General features: G+C 38.2%; 1 protein-coding gene across 1 annotated transcript in view; it reads left to right on the top strand.

The window, feature by feature from the left end:
- LOC128650434 (probable carboxypeptidase X1) overlaps positions 1–24,461 on the top strand; it is a 306,253-nt gene that overhangs the window by 153,437 nt on the left and 128,355 nt on the right. The window contains exons 3-5 of the mRNA XM_053704376.1: positions 13,057–13,166; positions 15,167–15,306; positions 18,861–18,945. Of these exons, the coding sequence (XP_053560351.1) occupies positions 13,057–13,166; positions 15,167–15,306; positions 18,861–18,945 (335 nt within the window). The remainder of the gene's footprint in view (positions 1–13,056; positions 13,167–15,166; positions 15,307–18,860; positions 18,946–24,461) is intronic.

Raw genomic sequence — 24,461 nt, 5'->3', positions numbered from 1 at the left:
AAAGAGAAGGGGGGGGGCAGAGAGCCAAAGAGAAGGGGGGGCAGAGAGCCAAAGAGAAGGGGGGGGCAGAGAGCCAAAGAGAAGGGGGGGGCAGAGAGCCAAAGAGAGGGGGGGGGGCAGAGAGCCAAAGAGAGGGGGGGGCAGAGAGCCAAAGAGAAGGGGGGGCAGAGAGCCAAAGAGAAGGGGGGGGGGGCAGAGAGCCAAAGAGAAGGGGGGGGCAGAGAGCCAAAAAGGGGGGGGGGGGCAGAGAGCCAAAGAGAAGGGGGGGGAGAGAGAGCCAAAGAGAAGGGGGGGCAGAGAGAGCCAAAGAGAAGGGGGGGGAAGAGAGCCAAAGAGAAGGGGGGGAAGAGAGCCAAAGAGAAGGGGGGGAAGAGAGCCAAAGAGAAGGGGGGGAAGAGAGCCAAAGAGAAGGGGGGAGAGCCAAAGAGAAGGGGGGGAGAGCCAAAGAGAAGGGGGGGAGAGCCAAAGAGGAAAAAGAGCCAAAAAGGAGAGAGAGCCAAAGAGGGGGGAGAGAGAGCCAAAGAGGGGGGAGAGAGAGCCAAAGAGGGGGGAGAGAGAGCCAAAGAGGGGGGTGGGGAGAGAGCCAAAGAGGGGGGGGGAGAGAGCTAAAGGGGGGGAGAGCCAAAGAGGGGGGAGAGAGAGAGCCAAAGAGGAAAGAGAGCCAAAGAGGAGAGCAAAAGAGGGGAGAGAGACAAAGAGGGGGGAGAGAGAGCCAAAGAGGGGGGGGCAGAGCCAAAGAGGGGGGGGAGAGCCAAAGAGGGGGGGGAGCCAAAGAGGGGGGGGAGAGCCAAAGAGGGGGGAGAGAACAAAAGAGGGGGGAGAGAACAAAAGAGGGGGGAGAGAACAAAAGAGGGGGGAGAGAACAAAAGAGGGGGGGGGGAGAGCCAAAGAGGGGGGGAGCCAAAGGGGAGGGGGGAGCCAAAGAGGGGGGAGAGAGAGAGCCAAAGAGGAGAGAGAGCCAAAGAGGAGAGAGAGCCAAAGAGGAGAGAGAGCCAAAGAGGGGGGGAGCCAAAGGGGAGGGGGGAGCCAAAGGGGAGGGGGGAGCCAAAGAGGGGGGAGAGAGAGAGCCAAAGAGGAGAGAGAGCCAAAGAGGAGAGAGAGCCAAAGAGGAGAGAGAGCCAAAGAGGAGAGAGAGCCAAAGAGGAGAGAGAGCCAAAGAGGGGGGAGAGAGAGCCAAAGAGGGGGGAGAGAGAGCCAAAGAGGGGGGAGAGAGAGCCAAAGGGGGGGGAGAGAGCCAAAGGGGGGGGGGGGGGGAGAGAGAGCCAAAGGGGGGGGGAGAGAGAGCCAAAGGGGGGGGAGAGAGAGAGCCAAAGGGGGGGGGAGAGAGAGCCAAAGGGGGGGGAGCCAAAGAGGGGAGAGAGAGAGCCAAAGAGGAGAGAGAGCAAAAGAGGGGAGAGAGCCAAAGAGGGGGGGGGGGGAGAGCCAAAGAGGGGGGGGAGCCAAAGAGGGGGGGGAGAGCCAAAGAGGGGGGAGAGAGAGCAAAAGAAAGGATGGAGAGAGCCAAAGAGGGGAGAGAGAGAGCAAAAGAGGGGAGAGAGAGAACAAAGGAGAGGGGGGAGAGAAAGCAAAAGAGAGGGGGGAAAGAAAGCAAAAGAGAGGGGGGAAGAGAGAGCAAAAGAAAGGGGGGAGAGAGCAAGGGGTGGGACCGCTGTTCTGAAAAAAATGGACCGTGTACACGGGCTTTAGTACTAGTATTACATATTCTAATAGAATAACAATATAAATATGTCGGTAAAAGATAATAATGATGATGATATACAAATGAACAAATATGTAGTTAGAAGAAATGTGGTCTCTAGACAGACTTGAAGGCAGTCCAAATTAGTGAAAAAGTGGTTCAATCCGTGAAAGAACACAAAAAAGTTCAATGGTTATTTAGAATAAAGTTCACAAAAAAGTTTTCCAAAGTGTATAATCCTTTTTGAAAAAACGTGATGTCTCAAAAAGATGATAGAAAAATATCCAAAAATATAAAAATATATAAATGTGACTGGTGTGTGCACAAACTAGTGAACGTGATCACTGAAAAAACAAAAATTGTTTAAACTTCAAAAAGCCTGTGGTTCTTGGTAGAGTGCACAAAAATATAAAAATCAAAAATGTAATGCAAAAATTAGAACAAAAATTAGAAAAAATATATAGAAAAGAACTTGGGGAATCCTCAAAACCTGTAAACAAAAGATAACAACATAGTGTGATATTGTTATAAATAAGCAATAGTAAGAAGGGATAATGCTCACCATATACTTGTCAACGCGTTTCGGCCTGCAGTAGAGGCCTTTCTCAAGACTAAAAAGTTCTTTTCTATATATTTTTTCTAATTTTTGTTCTAATTTTTGCATTACATTTTTGATTTTTATATTTTTGTGCACTCTACCAAGAACCACAGGCTTGTTGAAGTTTAAACAATTTTTGGTTTTTCAGTGATCACGTTCACTAGTTTGTGCACACACCAGTCACATTTATATATTTTTATATTTTTGGATATTTTTCTATCATCTTTTTGAGACATCACGTTTTTTCAAAAAGGATTATACACTTTGGAAAACTTTTTTGTGAACTTTATTCTAAATAACCATTGAACTTTTTTGTGTTCTTTCACGGATTGAACCACTTTTTCACTAATTTGGACTGCCTTCAAGTCTGTCTAGAGACCACATTTCTTCTAACTACATATTTGTTCATTTGTATATCATCATCATTATTATCTTTTACCGACATATTTATATTGTTATTCTATTAGAATATGTAATATATGCTGTACAGCTGTTCCTCTTTTTGCCCTCCCCCTCACATACGTGGAGATCTTGTTAGATAAACTTCACCCATTTCTAATTGTTTTTAGAATTTTAGGATTTTACCGCCATATTGTTTTTAAACCTTTTTAACACTGTTATGGATCCATATTTTCTTGTGTAACTTGTATCGAATTGTATGAAATTGTATTAAACTGTGATATTTTATTTGGAAGACGTATGTTCTGTGTCATTTAGTATTCCCATATATAGCAATTCTCCACTGTAATATAATTTGACCTGCACCTACATATGCCTTCACAGCACATGTGACCCTAACCCCCAATCCAAAGCGCCAAACGCTTGGACTTCACGCTTTTAACGAATTTACTAAGACATTAGGTAGGACTAATACAACCTTTGTGGTCCACCATCATAGAGGATTGATTCTAATCCTAACTCCAATCCTAATTCTGACTACATTATACCATCTATTCCCTTAACCTTTGGCCTTGCATCTTTTGGCTCACCTATCTTATTGTACACTACAGCATACACCGCAGACTTTTTGGGGATCCGCTTTAGACAGGAGCCACAGGTCACCCTATACACAAGCGCTACAAGTAAAATCAATTTGCTCCAAAATGTAATTATGTATGTGTGTGATTGCATATGTATGTATGTGTATGTACAGTATGTAATTATGTATGTGTGTGATTGCATATGTATACGTGTGTATGTATGTAATTATGTATGTGTGTGATTGCATATGTATGTGTGTGTAGGTATGTAATTATGTATGTGTGTGATTGCATATGTATGTATGTGTATGTACAGTATGTAATTATGTGTGTGTGGGATTGCATATGTATGTATGTATGTACAGTATGTAATTATGTGTGTGTGCGATTGCATATGGATGTATGGATGTACAGTATGTAATTATGTGTGTGTGCGATTGCATATGGATGTATGTATGTACAGTATGTAATTATGTGTGTGTGTGATTGCATATGGATGTATGTATGTACAGTATGTAATTATGTGTGTGTGTGATTGCATATGGATGTATGTATGTACAGTATGTAATTATGTGTGTGTGTGTGCGATTGCATATGGATGTATGTATGTACAGTATGTAATTATGTGTGTGTGTGATTGCATATGGATGTATGTATGTACAGTATGTAATTATGTGTGTGTGCGATTGCATATGGATGTATGGATGTACAGTATGTAATTATGTGTGTGTGCGATTGCATATGGATGTATGGATGTACAGTATGTAATTATGTGTGTGTGCGATTGCATATGGATGTATGGATGTACAGTATGTAATTATGTGTGTGTATGTATGTATGTAATTATGTGTGTGTGCGATTGCATATGGATGTATGGATGTACAGTATGTAATTATGTGTGTGTGCGATTGCATATGGATGTATGGATGTACAGTATTTAATTATGTGTGTGTGCGATTGCATATGGATGTATTTATGTACAGTATGTAATTATGTGTGTGTGCGATTGCATATGGATGTATGTGTATGTACAGTATGTAATTATGTGTGTGTGTGATTGCATATGGATGTATTTATGTACAGTATGTAATTATGTGTGTGTGGGATTGCATATGTATGTATGTATGTACAGTATGTAATTATGTATGTGTGTGATTGCATATGTATGTATGTGTGTACAGTATGTAATTATGTGTGTGTGGGATTGCATATGTATGTATGTGTATGTACAGTATGTAATTATGTGTGTGGGATTGCATATGGATGTATGTATGTACAGTATGTAATTATGTGTGTGCGATTGCATATGGATGTATTTATGTACAGTATGTAATTATGTGTGTGTGGGATTGCATATGTATGTATGTATGTATGTACAGTATGTAATTATGTGTGTGTGGGATTGCATATGTATGTATGTGTATGTACAGTATGTAATTATGTGTGTGGGATTGCATATGGATGTATGTATGTACAGTATGTAATTATGTGTGTGCGATTGCATATGGATGTATGTATGTACAGTATGTAATTATGTATGTGTGTATGTGTATTTACAGTATGTAATTATGTATGTGTGTGATTGCATATGTATGTGTATGTACAGTAATTAATTATGTATGTGTGTGATTGCATATGTATGTGTATGTACAGTAATTAATTATGTATGTGTGTGATTGCATATGTATGTGTATGTACAGTAATTAATTATGTATGTGTGTGATTGCATATGTATGTGTATGTACAGTAATTAATTATGTATGTGTGTGATTGCATATGTATGTATGTGTATGTACAATATGTAATTATGTATGTGTGTGATTGCATATGTATGTATGTGTATGTACAGTATGTAATTATGTATGTGTGTGATTGCATATGTATGTATGTGTATGTACAGTATGTAATTATGTGTGTGTGGGATTGCATATGTATGTATGTGTATGTACAGTATGTAATTATGTGTGTGGGATTGCATATGGATGTATGTATGTACAGTATGTAATTATGTGTGTGGGATTGCATATGGATGTATGTGTATGTACAGTATGTAATTATGTGTGTGTGCGATTGCATATGGATGTATGTGTATGTACAGTATGTAATTATGTGTGTGCGATTGCATATGGATGTATGTATGTACAGTATGTAATTATGTGTGAGTGGGATTGCATATGGATGTATGTGTATGTACAGTATGTAATTATGTATGTGTGCGATTGCATATGTATATGTGTATGTACAGTATGTAATTATGTGTGTGTGCGATTGCATATGGATGTATGTGTATGTACAGTATGTAATTATGTGTGTCTGTGATTGCATATGTATGTATGTGTATGTACAGTATGTAATTATGTGTGTGTGCGATTGCATATTGATGTATGTATGTACAGTATGTAATTATGTGTGTGTGCGATTGCATATGGATGTATGTATGTACGTACAGTATGTAATTATGTGTGTGTGCGATTGCATATGGATGTATGTATGTACAGTATGTAATTATGTGTGTGTGCGATTGCATATGGATGTATGTATGTACAGTATGTAATTATGTGTGTGTGCGATTGCATATGGATGTATGTATGTACAGTATGTAATTATGTGTGTGTGGGATTGCATATGGATGTGTGTGTATGTACAGTATGTAATTATGTATGTGTGTGATTGCATATGTATGTGTGTGTATGTACAGTATGTAATTATGTGTGTGTGCGATTGCATATGGATGTATGTATGTACAGTATGTAATTATGTGTGTGTGGGATTGCATATGTATGTGTGTATGTACAGTATGTAATTATGTGTGTGTGGGATTGCATTTGGATGTATGTATGTACAGTATGTAATTATGTATGTGTGTGATTGCATATGTATGTGTGTGTATGTACAGTATGTAATTATGTGTGTGTGCGATTGCATATGGATGTATGTATGTACAGTATGTAATTATGTGTGTGTGCGATTGCATATGGATGTATGTATGTGTGTGTATGTACAGTATGTAATTATGTGTGTGTGCGATTGCATATGGATGTATTTATGTACAGTATGTAATTATGTGTGTGTGCGATTGCATATGGATGTATGTGTATGTACAGTATGTAATTATGTGTGTGTGTGATTGCATATGGATGTATTTATGTACAGTATGTAATTATGTGTGTGTGGGATTGCATATGTATGTATGTATGTACAGTATGTAATTATGTATGTGTGTGATTGCATATGTATGTATGTGTGTACAGTATGTAATTATGTGTGTGTGGGATTGCATATGTATGTATGTGTATGTACAGTATGTAATTATGTGTGTGGGATTGCATATGGATGTATGTATGTACAGTATGTAATTATGTGTGTGCGATTGCATATGGATGTATTTATGTACAGTATGTAATTATGTGTGTGTGGGATTGCATATGTATGTATGTATGTATGTACAGTATGTAATTATGTGTGTGTGGGATTGCATATGTATGTATGTGTATGTACAGTATGTAATTATGTGTGTGGGATTGCATATGGATGTATGTATGTACAGTATGTAATTATGTGTGTGCGATTGCATATGGATGTATGTATGTACAGTATGTAATTATGTATGTGTGTATGTGTATTTACAGTATGTAATTATGTATGTGTGTGATTGCATATGTATGTGTATGTACAGTAATTAATTATGTATGTGTGTGATTGCATATGTATGTGTATGTACAGTAATTAATTATGTATGTGTGTGATTGCATATGTATGTGTATGTACAGTAATTAATTATGTATGTGTGTGATTGCATATGTATGTGTATGTACAGTAATTAATTATGTATGTGTGTGATTGCATATGTATGTATGTGTATGTACAATATGTAATTATGTATGTGTGTGATTGCATATGTATGTATGTGTATGTACAGTATGTAATTATGTATGTGTGTGATTGCATATGTATGTATGTGTATGTACAGTATGTAATTATGTGTGTGTGGGATTGCATATGTATGTATGTGTATGTACAGTATGTAATTATGTGTGTGGGATTGCATATGGATGTATGTATGTACAGTATGTAATTATGTGTGTGGGATTGCATATGGATGTATGTGTATGTACAGTATGTAATTATGTGTGTGTGCGATTGCATATGGATGTATGTGTATGTACAGTATGTAATTATGTGTGTGCGATTGCATATGGATGTATGTATGTACAGTATGTAATTATGTGTGAGTGGGATTGCATATGGATGTATGTGTATGTACAGTATGTAATTATGTATGTGTGCGATTGCATATGTATATGTGTATGTACAGTATGTAATTATGTGTGTGTGCGATTGCATATGGATGTATGTGTATGTACAGTATGTAATTATGTGTGTCTGTGATTGCATATGTATGTATGTGTATGTACAGTATGTAATTATGTGTGTGTGCGATTGCATATTGATGTATGTATGTACAGTATGTAATTATGTGTGTGTGCGATTGCATATGGATGTATGTATGTACAGTATGTAATTATGTGTGTGTGCGATTGCATATGGATGTATGTATGTACAGTATGTAATTATGTGTGTGTGCGATTGCATATGGATGTATGTATGTACAGTATGTAATTATGTGTGTGTGCGATTGCATATGGATGTATGTATGTACAGTATGTAATTATGTGTGTGTGGGATTGCATATGGATGTGTGTGTATGTACAGTATGTAATTATGTATGTGTGTGATTGCATATGTATGTGTGTGTATGTACAGTATGTAATTATGTGTGTGTGCGATTGCATATGGATGTATGTATGTACAGTATGTAATTATGTGTGTGTGGGATTGCATATGTATGTGTGTATGTACAGTATGTAATTATGTGTGTGTGGGATTGCATTTGGATGTATGTATGTACAGTATGTAATTATGTATGTGTGTGATTGCATATGTATGTGTGTGTATGTACAGTATGTAATTATGTGTGTGTGCGATTGCATATGGATGTATGTATGTACAGTATGTAATTATGTGTGTGTGCGATTGCATATGGATGTATGTATGTGTGTGTATGTACAGTATGTAATTATGTGTGTGTGCGATTGCATATGTATGTATGTGTATGTACAGTATGTAATTATGTGTGTGTGCGATTGCATTTCTATGTATGTATGTACAGTATGTAATTATGTATGTGTGTGATTGCATATGGATGTATGTATGTACAGTATGTAATTATGTGTGTGTGCGATTGCATTTGTATGTATGTATGTACAGTATGTAATTATGTGTGTGTGCGATTGCATATGGATGTATGTATGTACAGTATGTAATTATGTGTGTGTGCGATTGCATATGGATGTATGTATGTACAGTATGTAATTATGTGTGTGTGCGATTGCATATTGATGTATGTATGTACAGTATGTAATTATGTGTGTGTGCGATTGCATATGGATGTATGTATGTACAGTATGTAATTATGTGTGTGTGCGATTGCATATGGATGTGTGTATGTACAGTATGTAATTATGTGTGTGTGGGATTGCATATGGATGTGTGTATGTACAGTATGTAATTATGTGTGTGTGGGATTGCATATGTATGTATGTATGTACAGTATGTAATTATGTGTGTGTGGGATTGCATATGGATGTATGTATGTACAGTATGTAATTATGTATGTGTGTGATTGCATATGTATGTGTGTGTATGTACAGTATGTAATTATGTATGTGTGTGATTGCATATGGATGTATGTATGTACAGTATGTAATTATGTGTGTGTGCGATTGCATATGGATGTATGTATGTACAGTATGTAATTATGTGTGTGTGCGATTGCATATGGATGTATGTGTGTACAGTATGTAATTATGTGTGTGGGATTGCATATGGATGTATGTATGTACAGTATGTAATTATGTATGTGTGTGATTGCATATGTATGTGTGTGTATGTACAGTATGTAATTATGTGTGTGTGCGATTGCATATGGATGTATGTATGTACAGTATGTAATTATGTGTGTGTGCGATTGCATATGGATGTATGTATGTACAGTTTGTAATTATGTATGTGTGTGATTGCATATGTATGTATGTGTATGTACAGTATGTAATTATGTGTGTGTGCGATTGCATATGGATGTATGTATGTACAGTATGTAATTATGTATGTGTGTGATTGCATATGGATGTATGTATGTACAGTATGTAATTATGTGTGTGTGCAATTGCATATGGATGTATGTGTGTACAGTATGTAATTATGTGTGTGGGATTGCATATGGATGTATGTATGTACAGTATGTAATTATGTATGTGTGTGATTGCATATGTATGTGTGTGTATGTACAGTATGTAATTATATATGTGTGTGATTGCATATGTATGTGTGTGTATGTACAGTATGTAATTATGTGTGTGTGCGATTGCATATGTATGTGTGTATGTACAGTATGTAATTATGTGTGTGTGTGATTGCATATGTATGTGTATGTATGTACAGTATGTAATTATGTGTGTGTGCGATTGCATATGGATATATGTATGTACAGTATGTAATTATGTATGTGTGTGATTGCATATGGATGTATGTATGTACAGTATGTAATTATGTGTGTGTGCAATTGCATATGGATGTATGTGTGTACAGTATGTAATTATGTGTGTGGGATTGCATATGGATGTATGTATGTACAGTATGTAATTATGTATGTGTGTGATTGCATATGTATGTGTGTGTATGTACAGTATGTAATTATGTGTGTGTGCGATTGCATATGTATGTGTGTATGTACAGTATGTAATTATGTGTGTGTGTGATTGCATATGTATGTGTGTGTATGTACAGTATGTAATTATGTGTGTGTGCGATTGCATATGGATGTATGTATGTACAGTATGTAAGTATGTGTGTGTGCGATTGCATTTGTATGTATGTATGTACAGTATGTAATTATGTGTGTGTGCGATTGCATATGGATGTATGTATGTACAGTATGTAATTATGTGTGTGTGCGATTGCATTTGTATGTATGTATGTACAGTATGTAATTATGTGTGTGTGCGATTGCATATGGATGTATGTGTGTGTATGTATGTAATTATGTGTGTGTGTGTGTGTGTCTGTACAGTATGTAATTATGAGTGTGTGTGATTGCATATGGATGTATGTGTGTGTATGTAATTATGTGTGTGTGCGATTGCATATGGATGTATGTATGTACAGTATGTAATTATGTGTGTGTGGGATTGCATATGGATGTATGTGTGTGTATGTAATTATGTGTGTGTGCGATTGCATATGGATGTATGTATGTACAGTATGTAATTATGTGTGTGTGGGATTGCATATGTATGTATGTATGTATGTACAGTATGTAATTATGTGTGTGTGCGATTGCATATTGATGTATGTATGTAAGAGTGATTGTGTGTCTGCCATAAAGCACTCCACATATTAGAGAGGCCACTAACTACATTACCAGACAGCACATGCGGTAGAGCACAGGGCTTGCTGTGTACTGTACAGAGGAAATAATTGTTATGCTACTCACAGCACAGTCAGCATTTATATATCAAAACCAGATGCTCACTAATGTTTACTGATGGCCGATCTGTGTCAGACTTGTAAAACATTCACACACAGCAAGCAAATGAACCAGAAGAACTAAACGTTGTGCAGTTTACTCATATGCTGGGTCCACCGGCTTTAGCAAATAGATCAAGAGGGGTCATTAGCCTCATAACATTATGTAACAGCACCATGGCCCTCACACCCAAGGTACTCAATACAGACCTATTGTATGCGCTGTCTCTATAAGTCCTGTGCTATTTACCGCTCCATTACAAACATATGTAAGTATTGACTGATAAACTCCATTCTACATAATACAAATACTAATTAACATAATGCCACTCAATGAGACTATTGATTAATTTGTTCATTAGATTAGATACATATTATGCACCTACTTGATAACTGTAAAAATGTGCATACATATTACACCTCACAAGACGATATTGTGCATAGATATGAGTGATATAAATATGAGGAAGCTTTGAAGCTGCTGCCCTGCATTGTGCACCCATCTTTAGCTTTTTATCTATTACTACCCCCAAATCCCTTTCCTCCTGTGTTTGGCTAAGTCTTGTCCCATTTAAATAATACGTTGCCTGCTTATTTTTACTTCCAAAATGTAGAACCTTGCATTTTCCCGTATTAAATCTCATTTTCCCATTTACCTGCCCATACTTCTAATTTTTGCAGGTCCCTTTGTAACGAAAGTTCATCCTGCGCTGACGTAATGACCTTACTTAACTTAGTATCATCTGCAAAAATAGAGATGTCGCTATTTAATCCTTGCTCCAAGTCATTAATAAAAAATATTAAAAAGAACAGGGCCCAGTACTGATCCCTGGGGGACTCCACTGATTACCTTTGTCCAATCTGAGTATGAGACAGGTATATATCTATATTGTACCCAAAAAAAGATCATCATATATATATATATATATATATATATATGAATAAATAGAACTTATTCTTCAATGTAAAGAACATTGGAATGTGAAATATTCATATTTTATGTCGGGTTAGCTCACTTGAGAAAATGCAATTTGGTTTTAGCAACTTGTGTGACTTATTTCCACTTTTCACACTCTATTGAAGTCTATGGGGGAATATGTTAATGCGGTTATAATATTCTAACTTCGGCTTTTGGCGTGCGTCGGGTTAGCATGGGACTGAAAAGCGTGCTACCCAACGTGCGCAAAAAGCATTCAGACAGGAATCTAGGGGTATCAATGAACCCAACGTGTGCCTGGAAAACATTCCCCACACCATAACACCGCCCCCACCACCTTGCACAGTTTTCATCAGATATGACAGGACCATGGATTCATGCTGTTTTTGCCAAATTCTGAGCCTGCTATCAACTCGTCAGATCAAGTAACCTTTTTCCAGTCTTTGATGGTCCAGTGCTGGTTTTGCTGTACCCACAGAAGGCCTGCTATCTTGTTCTTCTCTGATAACAAGGGCACCCGACGTGGCCGCCAGCTGTTTAAGTTCATCTGCGACAAGGTGCGCCTAGTGGTGCGTTGCGATATCTTTTTCTCCACACCAAGGTTGAATTTTGATGTGATTCGCAAAATTGTGGCCTGTTTGCTTGCACAAGTCTAGCCATCCTCCTCTGACCTCTCTCATCATTGAGAGTTTTTCATCCACATGACTGGATTTCATCCACATGACTGGACACTTTTTCCAGCACGTCTTGCATCTACTATCATGCCATATACAAAGTCCATTAGATCACTGTTCTTCCCCATTCTCGCTGCCGTGTGTATGCTTTACTGATCGTAGGAAGGTTGTTCTGCTGTATTTATACCAAAACTGTGGCCATGTGACATGCAGCGTAGTGAAACAAATGTGCACAGCAGGGTTGTACCTAATAAAGTAGCCGCACAGTGTATATATACTGTATATATAAACATTATTACTGCCCAGATGTATACTATTTACACATGTGCTAATTAAACCCATCTGAATGTATGCAATTCTTTTGCAAGCCCAGGTGAACAGTTACTTTGGGAATGCGATGAAAAAGAAAAAAAAAAAGTCACGCTACACCCTGGCAAAAAAATAATGATTGCCAATTAAGTCCTAAAACCTGGGGGGTGCGGGAAGCCTAGTGCAGCACAAAACCTAAATACACCACTGTGCTAGATAAATATCATACATTTTCATTTGCAGTTAGACAGTGGTAAGTAATCTAGCAAACTATTGTCCCTCTATTTTTCATGCAGGGTGTCCACCGCTGGGGCTGGAGTCCATGAGAGTCTCTGATTATCAGCTGCGAGCCTCGAGCACCAAACGCTTTGGTCTGGGGGCTCATCGTGGTCGCCTAAACATACAGGTGAGGCCCAAACTGTTATACTAACAATTATGCATATTACAGCAATGTGTGCTGGTGTGTGCTGATGTGTGTTAGTATGGTTGAGTGCTGATGTGTGTTAGTGTGGTTGAGTGCTGATGTGTGTTGTTGTGGTTGAGTGTTGATGTGTATTAGTGTGGTTCAGTGCTGATGTGAGTTAGTGTGGTTGAGTGCTGATGTGCGTTGGTGTGGTTGAGTGCTGATGTGTGTTAGTGTGGTTGAGTGCTGATGTGTGTTGCTGTGTGCTAAAGTGTGCTGACATGTTGATATGTGCTGGTGTGTGTTAGTGTGGTTGAGTGCTGATGTGTGTTAGTGTGGTTGAGTTCTGATGTGTGTTAGTGTGGTTGAGTGCTGATGTGTGTTGTTGTGTGCTAAAGTGTGCTGACGTGTTGACATGTGCTGGTGTGTGCTGATGTGTGTTAGTGTGGTTGAGTGCTGATGTGTGTTAGTGTGGTCGAATGCTGATGTGTGTTGCTGTGTGCTAAAGTGTGCTGACGTGTTGACATATGCTGGTGTGCGCTGATGTGTGTTAGTGTGGTTGAGTGCTGATGTGTGTTAGTGTGGTTGAGTGCTGATGTGTGTTAGAGTGGTTGAGTGCTGATGTGTGTGTTTGTGTGGTTGAGTGCTGATGTGTGTTGCTGTGTGCTAAAGTATGCTGTCGTGTTGACATGTGCTGGTGTGTGCCGATGTATTAAGAACTAGAAAAAGTAATATTACTTTTTCTTGTGGGCACACAGCCTCTACTCAAATATTGAAAGTTAAAAAAGTTAAAATAAAACAAAATGGACACTTTAAAAGTAATGAGGATGAAAAATGAAATGTTATATATGAATTGTATTGGTACTTGAATTTGTGGTGAGAGGTTGAAATCAACCACTAATGAGAAATATAAAATATCAAAAGAAATCCTCAATAGGTACTAATGACAAACAATAATAAAATTAGCAAAATATGAAAAATGTCAATGTGCGGATATAAAAAGTATAAAGAACAAAAGTCCCAAAATCTGTGTTCTGAATATGGTCTTGGTAATTGTTGTTAAAAGGCTGCTCCACTTGTAACCACAGGTTCAGAGGTTAATCTGTATGTTAAAGACAAAAGGAGAGAAAGGGTAGTGTAGCCATGTGTATACAGATAACGTTGTTCTTGAGACAAAAGAATCACACTCGATTTGTGGTGCATCCAGCAGGTAAATAAATGCAGACAAGCAGGCTAACACTTTCAGTGGTCAGATCGCTGGAACTTCATAGTGGTGAACATCAAAGTCTGGTATCACTGTGTGCGTGGCTCACAAACTATAATCCTAACCATTTACTCAACTCTAACTGTTAACCCTTACCTAAACTATAACCCTAACCATATACACAACTCCAACTGTAAACCCTAACCCCAAATCACAAACCAATATCAATCCTAACCCTACACCTGAGTTAAACTCCAAGCTCAAGCCCAACCCTAACTCCAAGCCAACTCTTATCTTAACCCCAACCCTATCTCTGAAGCAGCAGCACAAACCTTAATCATAAACCTAACAGCAAGTCTATCACTAACCCTCAACCTATCAGCAACTCTTACCCTAGATTTATACCACTTTTCAGCTAGAGCCCAGTGCACCACCAACATATTCTCTGATTATTGCCAGCCACAAAAAAATCTCTATACTTTCCCCAGTTATTATTGGCTACCTTTGATAACCATGGTTGCACGACACAGAATGTAAGACTTTAGAGGGTACAACCCAACACTCTGCCATGTGATCAATCTATAAGACAACCCTCTTTGAGATTATGGGGATGCCTTCAGTGCCTAATAAAAAGCCCAGCACTGCTGAAATTCAGTTCACTACATCTTTTACGTATTATTATTGTCTCTTCCACTGTGGTTATAAAATACATCCTCATGTAATTGCCCAGTTACTACAGGATATGCAGGATGTTAGGGTAATAGTAATTCAGCTATTTACCCAGTTCCTCTTTCTTCAGTCAGGGATCTACGATGATGATTTTTATGATGGTGCCTGGTGTGCAGAAGAGAAAAACAAGAAGCAGTGGTTTGAAGTGGATGCCAGAAGACTCACTCGCTTCACTGGAGTCATCACTCAGGGAAAGAACTCCATATGGACGTGAGTTTAGATTGCCAGGATGGGTAAAGTTTTTAGAGATAATCTCAATGAATATATAGACAGTGGTACCAATTATGTCATATGCCAATAGTTACTGGTATATAAATGTGTAGATGATGGAGATAGACATGTCCAGACCCTGTATTGTCCCCCCTGGGGATCTGCTGGCCGGAGAGCTTCTAGGGTGTCTGTAGCTCTTGTAGGGGTGGTCAGAGCATTATTAGGTTTTGCCAGGGCATTGTTAGACCTTGATCGCTTTCCTGTTTGGGGTTTTTATATATGTAGGAACTTCAGATGCCACCACCATGTGAAGATGAATTTTTGTAAATAATATACGCGACCATGGCTGGTCTTTCCTCTAGCTCCGTGTCTGTGTTTCATTTAATTTGTAGAGGGGAATCCATTGAGGTGAACGGTTAATTTGTAACCCATGAACTCAATTTGGGTTTTTAGCCTTTAACCCCTTAATGACCACGGCATACCATGTATGTCACTGGTCGTTAAAGGTTTGACCCTTAATAGTTCAGGACCTGTTACCAGCAGAAAAACTGCACTATTAAAACCTCCCTCCCTCCTGCAGGCCTCCTATTATCGCACAGTCTCGCTGCTGGAGGTAAGAGCTGTGCTATCAAAAAAGCAAGCCCCATTCATCGCTTGTTAAAGGGTTAAGAATATATATATATATATATATATATATATATATATATAAATACAGAACCCATTATGGAAAAATCATTTCACATATTAAGGAAAATATACTATGAAAGCCCTTATCATTTTAACACATTAATCACAGGTTTAACTTCTTAATTATTTACAATAATTTTGAGTTCTAGAATCAATATTTTTTCAGCAAAGATAAAACCAGTCATTTGTGAGTAATACTATCCAAAGACCTTTAGGAAGGAACTTGACTGCCACATTCACTATTGTATAACAATGTTCTGACTTGTAGAACAATGTTCTAGCCTAGTCTCAGCTTTCTGTGCCATATAGCTATAATTGAATTCCAAGTGATGATATTTATCAGGGGATAAACATTCATATTTATAAATATGATGCTACCCAGGCCTATGCTACACATTAAATACACAGACCTCACAGACCCCTATCTGAAAGGGACAGTCCGTAATTCTGAGCTCTGTACTGAGTTGCAAAATTTCCATTAGCCCCACCCACATTCACACAGACAAACCCACAAACCACTCTGACACGCCCACTAATCAACTACGCACACCCATGACCACTCCCACTGTCCATGAAGACCAACCCCACCCACAAAATGGCAAATGCTCCCATGTCTCTAATACTCAGCCAAAAATGTAGGGAGGTATGAACACATTTGCTGATTAGTAACAGTGGAGGCTCCTCTATAGGAGTACTTGAGCACGTGAACCCCCTGACCCCTGATGAACAAAAAAAGAAAGAGTGAGAAATAAAAAAAAAACAAATTAAATTTTTAAACATTTTTTGCTTATTAAAATAAAAAAATCCTCCAGGCTCCACTGCAGTTTTGATTAAAAAACATTAAAATTGTTATTTTTAAATCTTTAGGCTGAAAGTGGAATGGGCTTTTGCCTAATACATGCTGTGCAGTGCGATAGATAGAAGTATAGGTAAAAGCACTTTCCACTTTAAAACTGCATTGCCTTCAGCGCCACCTACAGGCCAGCCCATAGCCTTCCTAACCGCAAAGCTCTTAGTGTGAGAGTGAGAGCCAGCTGTCACATAACACTCGCACACTAAGAGCTGACTGTGTGTGTGGGAGGAGGCAGGGGCGTAACTACTTGCAGTGGTGGTCACCATTGCGACAATGAAATGTGCTTGGCAAGGTTTATATGGTTTAAATTTTTAAGTATTAGCATAGTTTAACTGGCAAGCTTTGGGACTGTATACTATCAGGCACTTGACAGTGACGTTATTAACTAGTGACAGAAGTGATGCCGGATACAGTGAAGAACAGCAGAACACAGAGCGGTAATATCCAAAATCAAAAACATAGGAATAAACCGCTTCATGCATTGTGAGTACTGCTTGCTGTTCTCACCTAAGTTATAGCTGATTATACGGTATATTTCTTTTCCTAAAAAGTTCACACTAGTAAACTTTAATCATATTCTGAGCCTTGGAGCGACTTACATCCATGTCCCAACAGCTGCTTTTCTAATGACAGCGCTCCACAGGGGTACGTGTATCGGATCCAGTCACTAGAGCGGCAGACCTGCAATCTTTAAATGTGAGTGATAGTTAGACCACGTAGTAGGATTTAGAAGCAAACGGCGGTCACTGTGTCAGAGCGGTAGACAGGAGTGGCAGTCCGATCATTGATATGCCGGCCTGTAACGTGACTCAAAGTTTAAGCTACTACTTTGGAACTTTGAGTCACGTACCGTGTTTAGAAGAATGCAGTTGCTTGGTATGTATATACCCCTGTGGAGCTCTGTACAATCCCTATTATGTTTATTACTAAATTAGATTTAGTTACTCCCTAACATTCATTGGGTCTACAAGCATACAACTTGCCTCTACTTAATAGTACCTTGGCACACAGAAGTAACCCTTTATTGTATCATTATAAAACCATTGCCTGAGCCATGCTGTCATGGAAGGTGCTTTAACTGGAAGCCAATGAGTTTCACTATGGGGCTTGTGTTTTAGTAAATCAGGAAAGTGTGTTTGCCAAAATGTATTTTTAGATGAACTAGGATGATCCATGTATATATTTGTTTCCTGAACTCTGTCTCTCATAGCCTTCTGATATATATTTTGCTTGAAAAAGGATTCTGGGACTCTCTGTGTCTCATATACTATATTCTATTCTGCTTTTTGTTATATTTCTCAGTTTCCTTAGGGTGTTTATTTTTTTATGTTCACTTATGCATAAAATTATTATTATTATCGGTTATTTGTAGAGCGCCAACAGATTCCGCAGCGCTACAATGGCAGAAAGAACTCTGATTTAGCAATCCAGCAGTGTTGCTCTCCTGTTAGCACTAAGTGTATAAGGGTATACAATTCTAGTTATGTTTGTATATTGCACATTTGTTTCACATTGTAGTTTTGCTGCTGTAATTCAATTCTTCCTTCCAGGCAGCATGAGGGGAGTGGCTTATGGTGTGATTATTAGATGAAGAAGATCAGTGTGTGTGTATATATATATATGTCCTTATACTGCCCCAGTGACAGGACTCTTGTACCCAGTATATATATATATATATATATATATATATATATATATATATATATATATATATATATATATATATATATATATATATATATATATAAAATGGGCAGAGCCATCTGAGGGGCGGGGCTAGTACTCCCTCATCTTCAAAAGTCACCAGCCGCCACTGAGTCCTATGTGGATTATTCCAATTCTCAAATAAATCAAAGACTATTAATTTACAGGTCAGTCCCTTTTAACATGTTTCTTACTATATCAAGGACAACTAAAGGGAGTAATTGGGAGCAACAGGGAAATAGAAATAAGAATAACTGTAACATGAAGTGGAACTTTATAACATGACAGTGTAATTCTGTCTCTTTTACAGAGATGACTGGGTGACATCATACAAAGTGCAGGTCAGCAATGATACACACACCTGGGTGACGTGCAAGAATGGGACAGAGGAAGTGGTAAGTGTCTGTGGGTTTTTTAATGCTTACATATAGCTCTAGCAGTGGTATCAATGCAATGCATACAAATACATATTCAATCCTATAAAAATAATAGAACATATTTTATGTGAAGAACATTGGAATGTGAAATATTAATATTGCATGTTGGGTTAGCGCACTTGAGTAAACGTGATCGGTTTTGCGCATGAATAAGGGTGCTAGATTTTTCCATTTTTCAGGCAGCATTGAAGTCTATGGGCGAATACGTTAATGAGCTTGTGATATTCGAAGTTCGGATTTCTGACAACATTTTTTACTTTCCACTTTTATTATTATATTTATTATTATGCGCGCTACCCGACGAGCGCAAAAATTCTAGCAAATTTAACATTCGAGCGGGATCACTAAATAGCGCACCACTTGTAATCTATCCCTTTACATGTAGATAATTATTGCTAATCTATAAATAAGTTACTCTAATACCAAGACAGATTTTGTTACAACTGCTAAAACTAGTGTAGAGTCTGAAATGCACTTAAGGGTTAACAGCCCAGAATTAGGGAGGGAAGGATGGGTATATGTGTGTGTTTGCAACAAAGTTGCAATGAGGGCTAGACATGCCAGCATGAAGCTCAAGTTCTGAGTTTCTACCCCTCTTCCTGATTCCTGAAGTTCCAGCTTTTCCTCCCACCTTCACTTGGGTTGTGGTTTTGTGCAGGCTGGCAGCTATGAGTGAACGGCTACCATAGAGTTGAGCTAGCCCAAATGCTGACCCGTGATTTACTTCCACACTGTCTGTTACTGGGCTGGAACTATTGATACCCCCTAGCCATGGAGGCTGTCAGGGTCCTTGGGCTTCTTTTAGGGGGGCACAGGACTAACAGCCAATCTGATTGGAAGGATGATGTCCAACAGGTAGTGGCCTGGGGGTGCCCTTCCCCCAGGGTAGGCGGACCAAAGAGCTCAGGTGGGTCCTTAGCCAGATGGAGCCACACAAGCTACATTGAAGCTTTTTGGATTGGGGGCCCTGACCTGTGATGGTATGGGTTAAACAATAGTACTCATCTGCCGCTATCCTTTAAAGTTATTAAAAAGTTTAGTTAAGGGTCCAATAGGAAAAATGGTGCAATGTTTAATGCTTACTATAGGCCCTTAGTCATGTAGCATACATGACAAAGGGCATAGCAGCCCCGGAACATTGTAGCATTTTTCCTATGGACCCTGTTACAAGAAAATAAAGGTCCTTTTAAACTTTGGAGGCTGGAATCTATCTATGCATGTTACGTTAGTGAGACTTGGCGGTCTGTAAATCCGTGCCCCAATACTATAAATGTGCTGTTTTCCGCATTGTCAAACATTCTAATAAAATTGACCAGGATTGGTCTTAACCCCAGCTCCTGTGCATGTATTGTTTTTTGAGTTAAGTTGGTGGAAACTCCTTAGATGGGTGGAGTCACGCCCTTCCCCCGTCGCCTTTAATCATGTGTTAAGAAAGGTGCTATATAAGGATAAATGACTGTGTAATGACAATTATCACAGGTATTCGGCTAATAAAATATCAAAAAGATTGTAAACATGTCAGGTATTATGCAGAAACTGCTCATGGTGCAGGCAATGTGTAAAGATGTAGATAACATTACAATGCAAGAAGTAGAAAGGTGCCCAGTAACGTTTATGTTTAGTTCTTGAGCTATGCAATGTAAAATGTATATGGTTAAATTAATTTTGCTGAATTTTTTTTTATTGAGTTTTTTTTGTACTGGCATAAACTAATCCTGTCTAGTCTCAGACATGACTAGTAGGAGTAAAATAGACTAAATCTGCTATTATATATGTTTTTTCAAACTTAAAATAATATCATCAATGTATCAAATCCCAGCAGAGACTTGCCCAAGGTCTGAGCCATAATAATCTATAGCTGCTCATATAAATAATAAGCCATAGCTGCTCATATACATAATAAGCCATAGCTGCTCATATACATAATAAGCCATAGCTGCTCATATACATAATAAGCTGTAGCTGCTCATATACATAATAAGCAGTAGCTGCTCATATACATAATAAGCTATAGCTGCTCATATACATAATAATCCATAGCTGCTCATATACATAATAAGCCATAGCTGCTCATATACATAATAAGCCATAGCTGCTCATATACATAATAAGCTATAGCTGCTTATATACATAATAAGCTGTAGCTACTCATATACATAATAAGCTGTAGCTGCTCATATACATAATAATCCATAGCTGCTCATACACATAATAAGCTATAGCTACTCATATACATAATAAGATGTAGCTGCTCATATACATAAGTCACAGCTGCTCATATACATAATAATCCATAGCTGCTCATATACATAATAAGCTATAGCTACTCATATACATAATAAGATGTAGCTGCTCATATACATAAGTCACAGCTGCTCATATACAAAATAGTCTATAGCTGCTCTTATACATAAGTCACAGCTGCTCATATACATAATAATCCATAGCTGCTCATATACATAATAAGATATAGCTGCTCATATACATAATAATCCATAGCTGCTCATATACATAATAAGCTATAGCTACTCATATACATAATAAGCTATAGCTGCTCATATACATAATAAGCTGTAGCTGCTCATATACATAAGTCACAGCTGCTCATATACATAATAGTCTATAGCTGAGTTTTTTATTGAGTTTTTTGTACTGGCATAAACTAATCCTGTCTAGTCTCAGACATGACTAGTAGGAGTAAAATAGACTAAATCTGCTATTATATATGTTTTTTCAAACTTAAAATAATATCATCAATGTATCAAACCCCAGCAGAGGCTTGCCCAAGGTCTGAGCCATAATAATCTATAGCTGCTCATATACATAATAAGCCATAGCTGCTCATATACATAATAAGCCATAGCTGCTCATATGCATAATAAGCTATAGCTGCTTATATACATAATAAGATGTAGCTGCTCATATACATAATAAGCTGTAGCTGCTCATATACATAAGTCACAGCTGCTCATATACATAATAGTCTATAGCTGCTCTTATACATAATAGTATATAGCTGCTCTTATACATAAGTCACAGCTGCTCATATACATAATAATCCATAGATGCTCATATACATAATAAGCTATAGCTGCTCATATACATAATAATCCATAGCTGCTCATATACATAATAAGCTATAGCTACTCATATACATAATAATCCATACAGGGAGTGCAGAATTATTAGGCAAATGAGTATTTTGACCACATCATCCTCTTTATGCATGTTGTCTTACTCCAAGCTGTATAGGCTCGAAAGCCTACTTCCAATTAAGCATATTAGGTGATGTGCATCTCTGTAATGAGAAGGGGTGTGGTCTAATGACATCAACACCCTATATCAGGTGTGCATAATTATTAGGCAACTTCCTTTCCTTTGGCAAAATGGGTCAAAAGAAGGACTTGACAGGCTCAGAAAAGTCAAAAATAGTGAGATATCTTGCAGAGGGATGCAGCACTCTTAAAATTGCAAAGCTTCTGAAGCGTGATCATCGAACAATCAAGCGTTTCATTCAAAATAGTCAACAGGGTCGCAAGAAGCGTGTGGAAAAACCAAGGCGCAAAATAACTGCCCATGAACTGAGAAAAGTCAAGCGTGCAGCTGCCAAGATGCCACTTACCACCAGTTTGGCCATATTTCAGAGCTGCAACATCACTGGAGTGCCCAAAAGCACAAGGTGTGCAATACTCAGAGACATGGCCAAGGTAAGAAAGGCTGAAAGACGACCACCACTGAACAAGACACACAAGCTGAAACGTCAAGACTGGGCCAAGAAATATCTCAAGACTGATTTTTCTAAGGTTTTATGGACTGATGAAATGAGAGTGAGTCTTGATGGGCCAGATGGATGGGCCAGATGGATGGCTGGATTGGTAAAGGGCAGAGAGCTCCAGTCCGACTCAGACGCCAGCAAGGTGGAGGTGGAGTACTGTTTGGGCTGGTATCATCAAAGATGAGCTTGTGGGGCCTTTTCGGGTTGAGGATGGAGTCAAGCTCAACTCCCAGTCCTACTGCCAGTTTCTGGAAGACACCTTCTTCAAGCAGTGGTACAGGAAGAAGTCTGCATCCTTCAAGAAAAACATGATTTTCATGCAGGACAATGCTCCATCACACGCGTCCAAGTACTCCACAGCGTGGCTGGCAAGAAAGAGTATAAAAGAAGAAAATCTAATGACATGGCCTCCTTGTTCACCTGATCTGAACCCCATTGAGAACCTGTGGTCCATCATCAAATGTGAGATTTACAAGGAGGGAAAACAGTACACCTCTCTGAACAGTGTCTGGGAGGCTGTGGTTGCTGCTGCACGCAATGTTGATGGTGAACAGATCAAAACACTGACAGAATCCATGGATGGCAGGCTTTTGAGTGTCCTTGCAAAGAAAGGTGGCTATATTGGTATACATAATATACATATATACATAATAAGCCATAGCTACTCATATACATAATAAGCTATAGCTGCACATATACATAATAAGCTATAGCTGCTCATATACATAATAAGATATAGCTGCTCATATACATAATAAGCTATAGTTGCTCATATACATAATAAGCCATAGCTGCTCATATACATAATAAGCTATAGCTGGTCATATACATAATAAGCTATAGCTGCTCATATACATAATAAGCCATAGCTACTCATATACATAATAAGCTATAGCTGCTCATATGCATAATAATCCATAGCTACTCATATACATAATAAGATATAGCTACTCATATACATAATAAGCTATAGCTGCTCATATACATAATAAGCTATAGCTGCTCATATACATAATAAGCCATAGCTGCTCATATACATTATTAGCTATAGCTGCTCCTATATATAATAAGCTATAGCTGCTCATATACATAATAAGCCATAGCTGCTCATATACATTATTAGCTATAGCTGCTCATATACATAATAAGCTATATCTGCTCATATACATAATAAGCCATAGCTGCTCATATACATAATAAGCCATAGCTGCTCATATACATAATAAGCTATATCTGCTCATATACATAATAAGCTATAGCTGCTCATATACATAATAAGCTATAGCTGCTCATATACATAATAAGCCATAGCTGTTCATGTCATATACATAATAAGCTATATCTGCTCATATACATAATAAGCCATAGCTGCTCATATACATAATAAGCCATAGCTGCTCATATACATAACAATCTATATCTGCTCATATACATAATAAACTATATCTGCTAATATACATTATTAGCTATAGCTGCTCATATACAGAGGGTTTCCTGAACTTGATATATTTAGCTATGTTTGCTGTTTGCTTTTTGCCTTGTGAAGCATTTTTGGGACATGTTTGATGGGCAGAAACTGGCGGTGTTGTGACTTGGGTTTGTTCCCTGGCACTCTGATGCGGGCATGAGTTCCTTCTTTATTTGATTTTCTGCTTAAATTGCTTTTATAGCCAGAGGATCTTTATAATTCCAGTTGAAA

Source organism: Bombina bombina, chromosome 2, assembly GCF_027579735.1.
Source record: "Bombina bombina isolate aBomBom1 chromosome 2, aBomBom1.pri, whole genome shotgun sequence".
NCBI lineage: Eukaryota > Metazoa > Chordata > Amphibia > Anura > Bombinatoridae > Bombina > Bombina bombina.
Note: the sequence above shows the minus strand (reverse complement) of the source record. Positions and strands in the feature narration are given on the sequence as shown.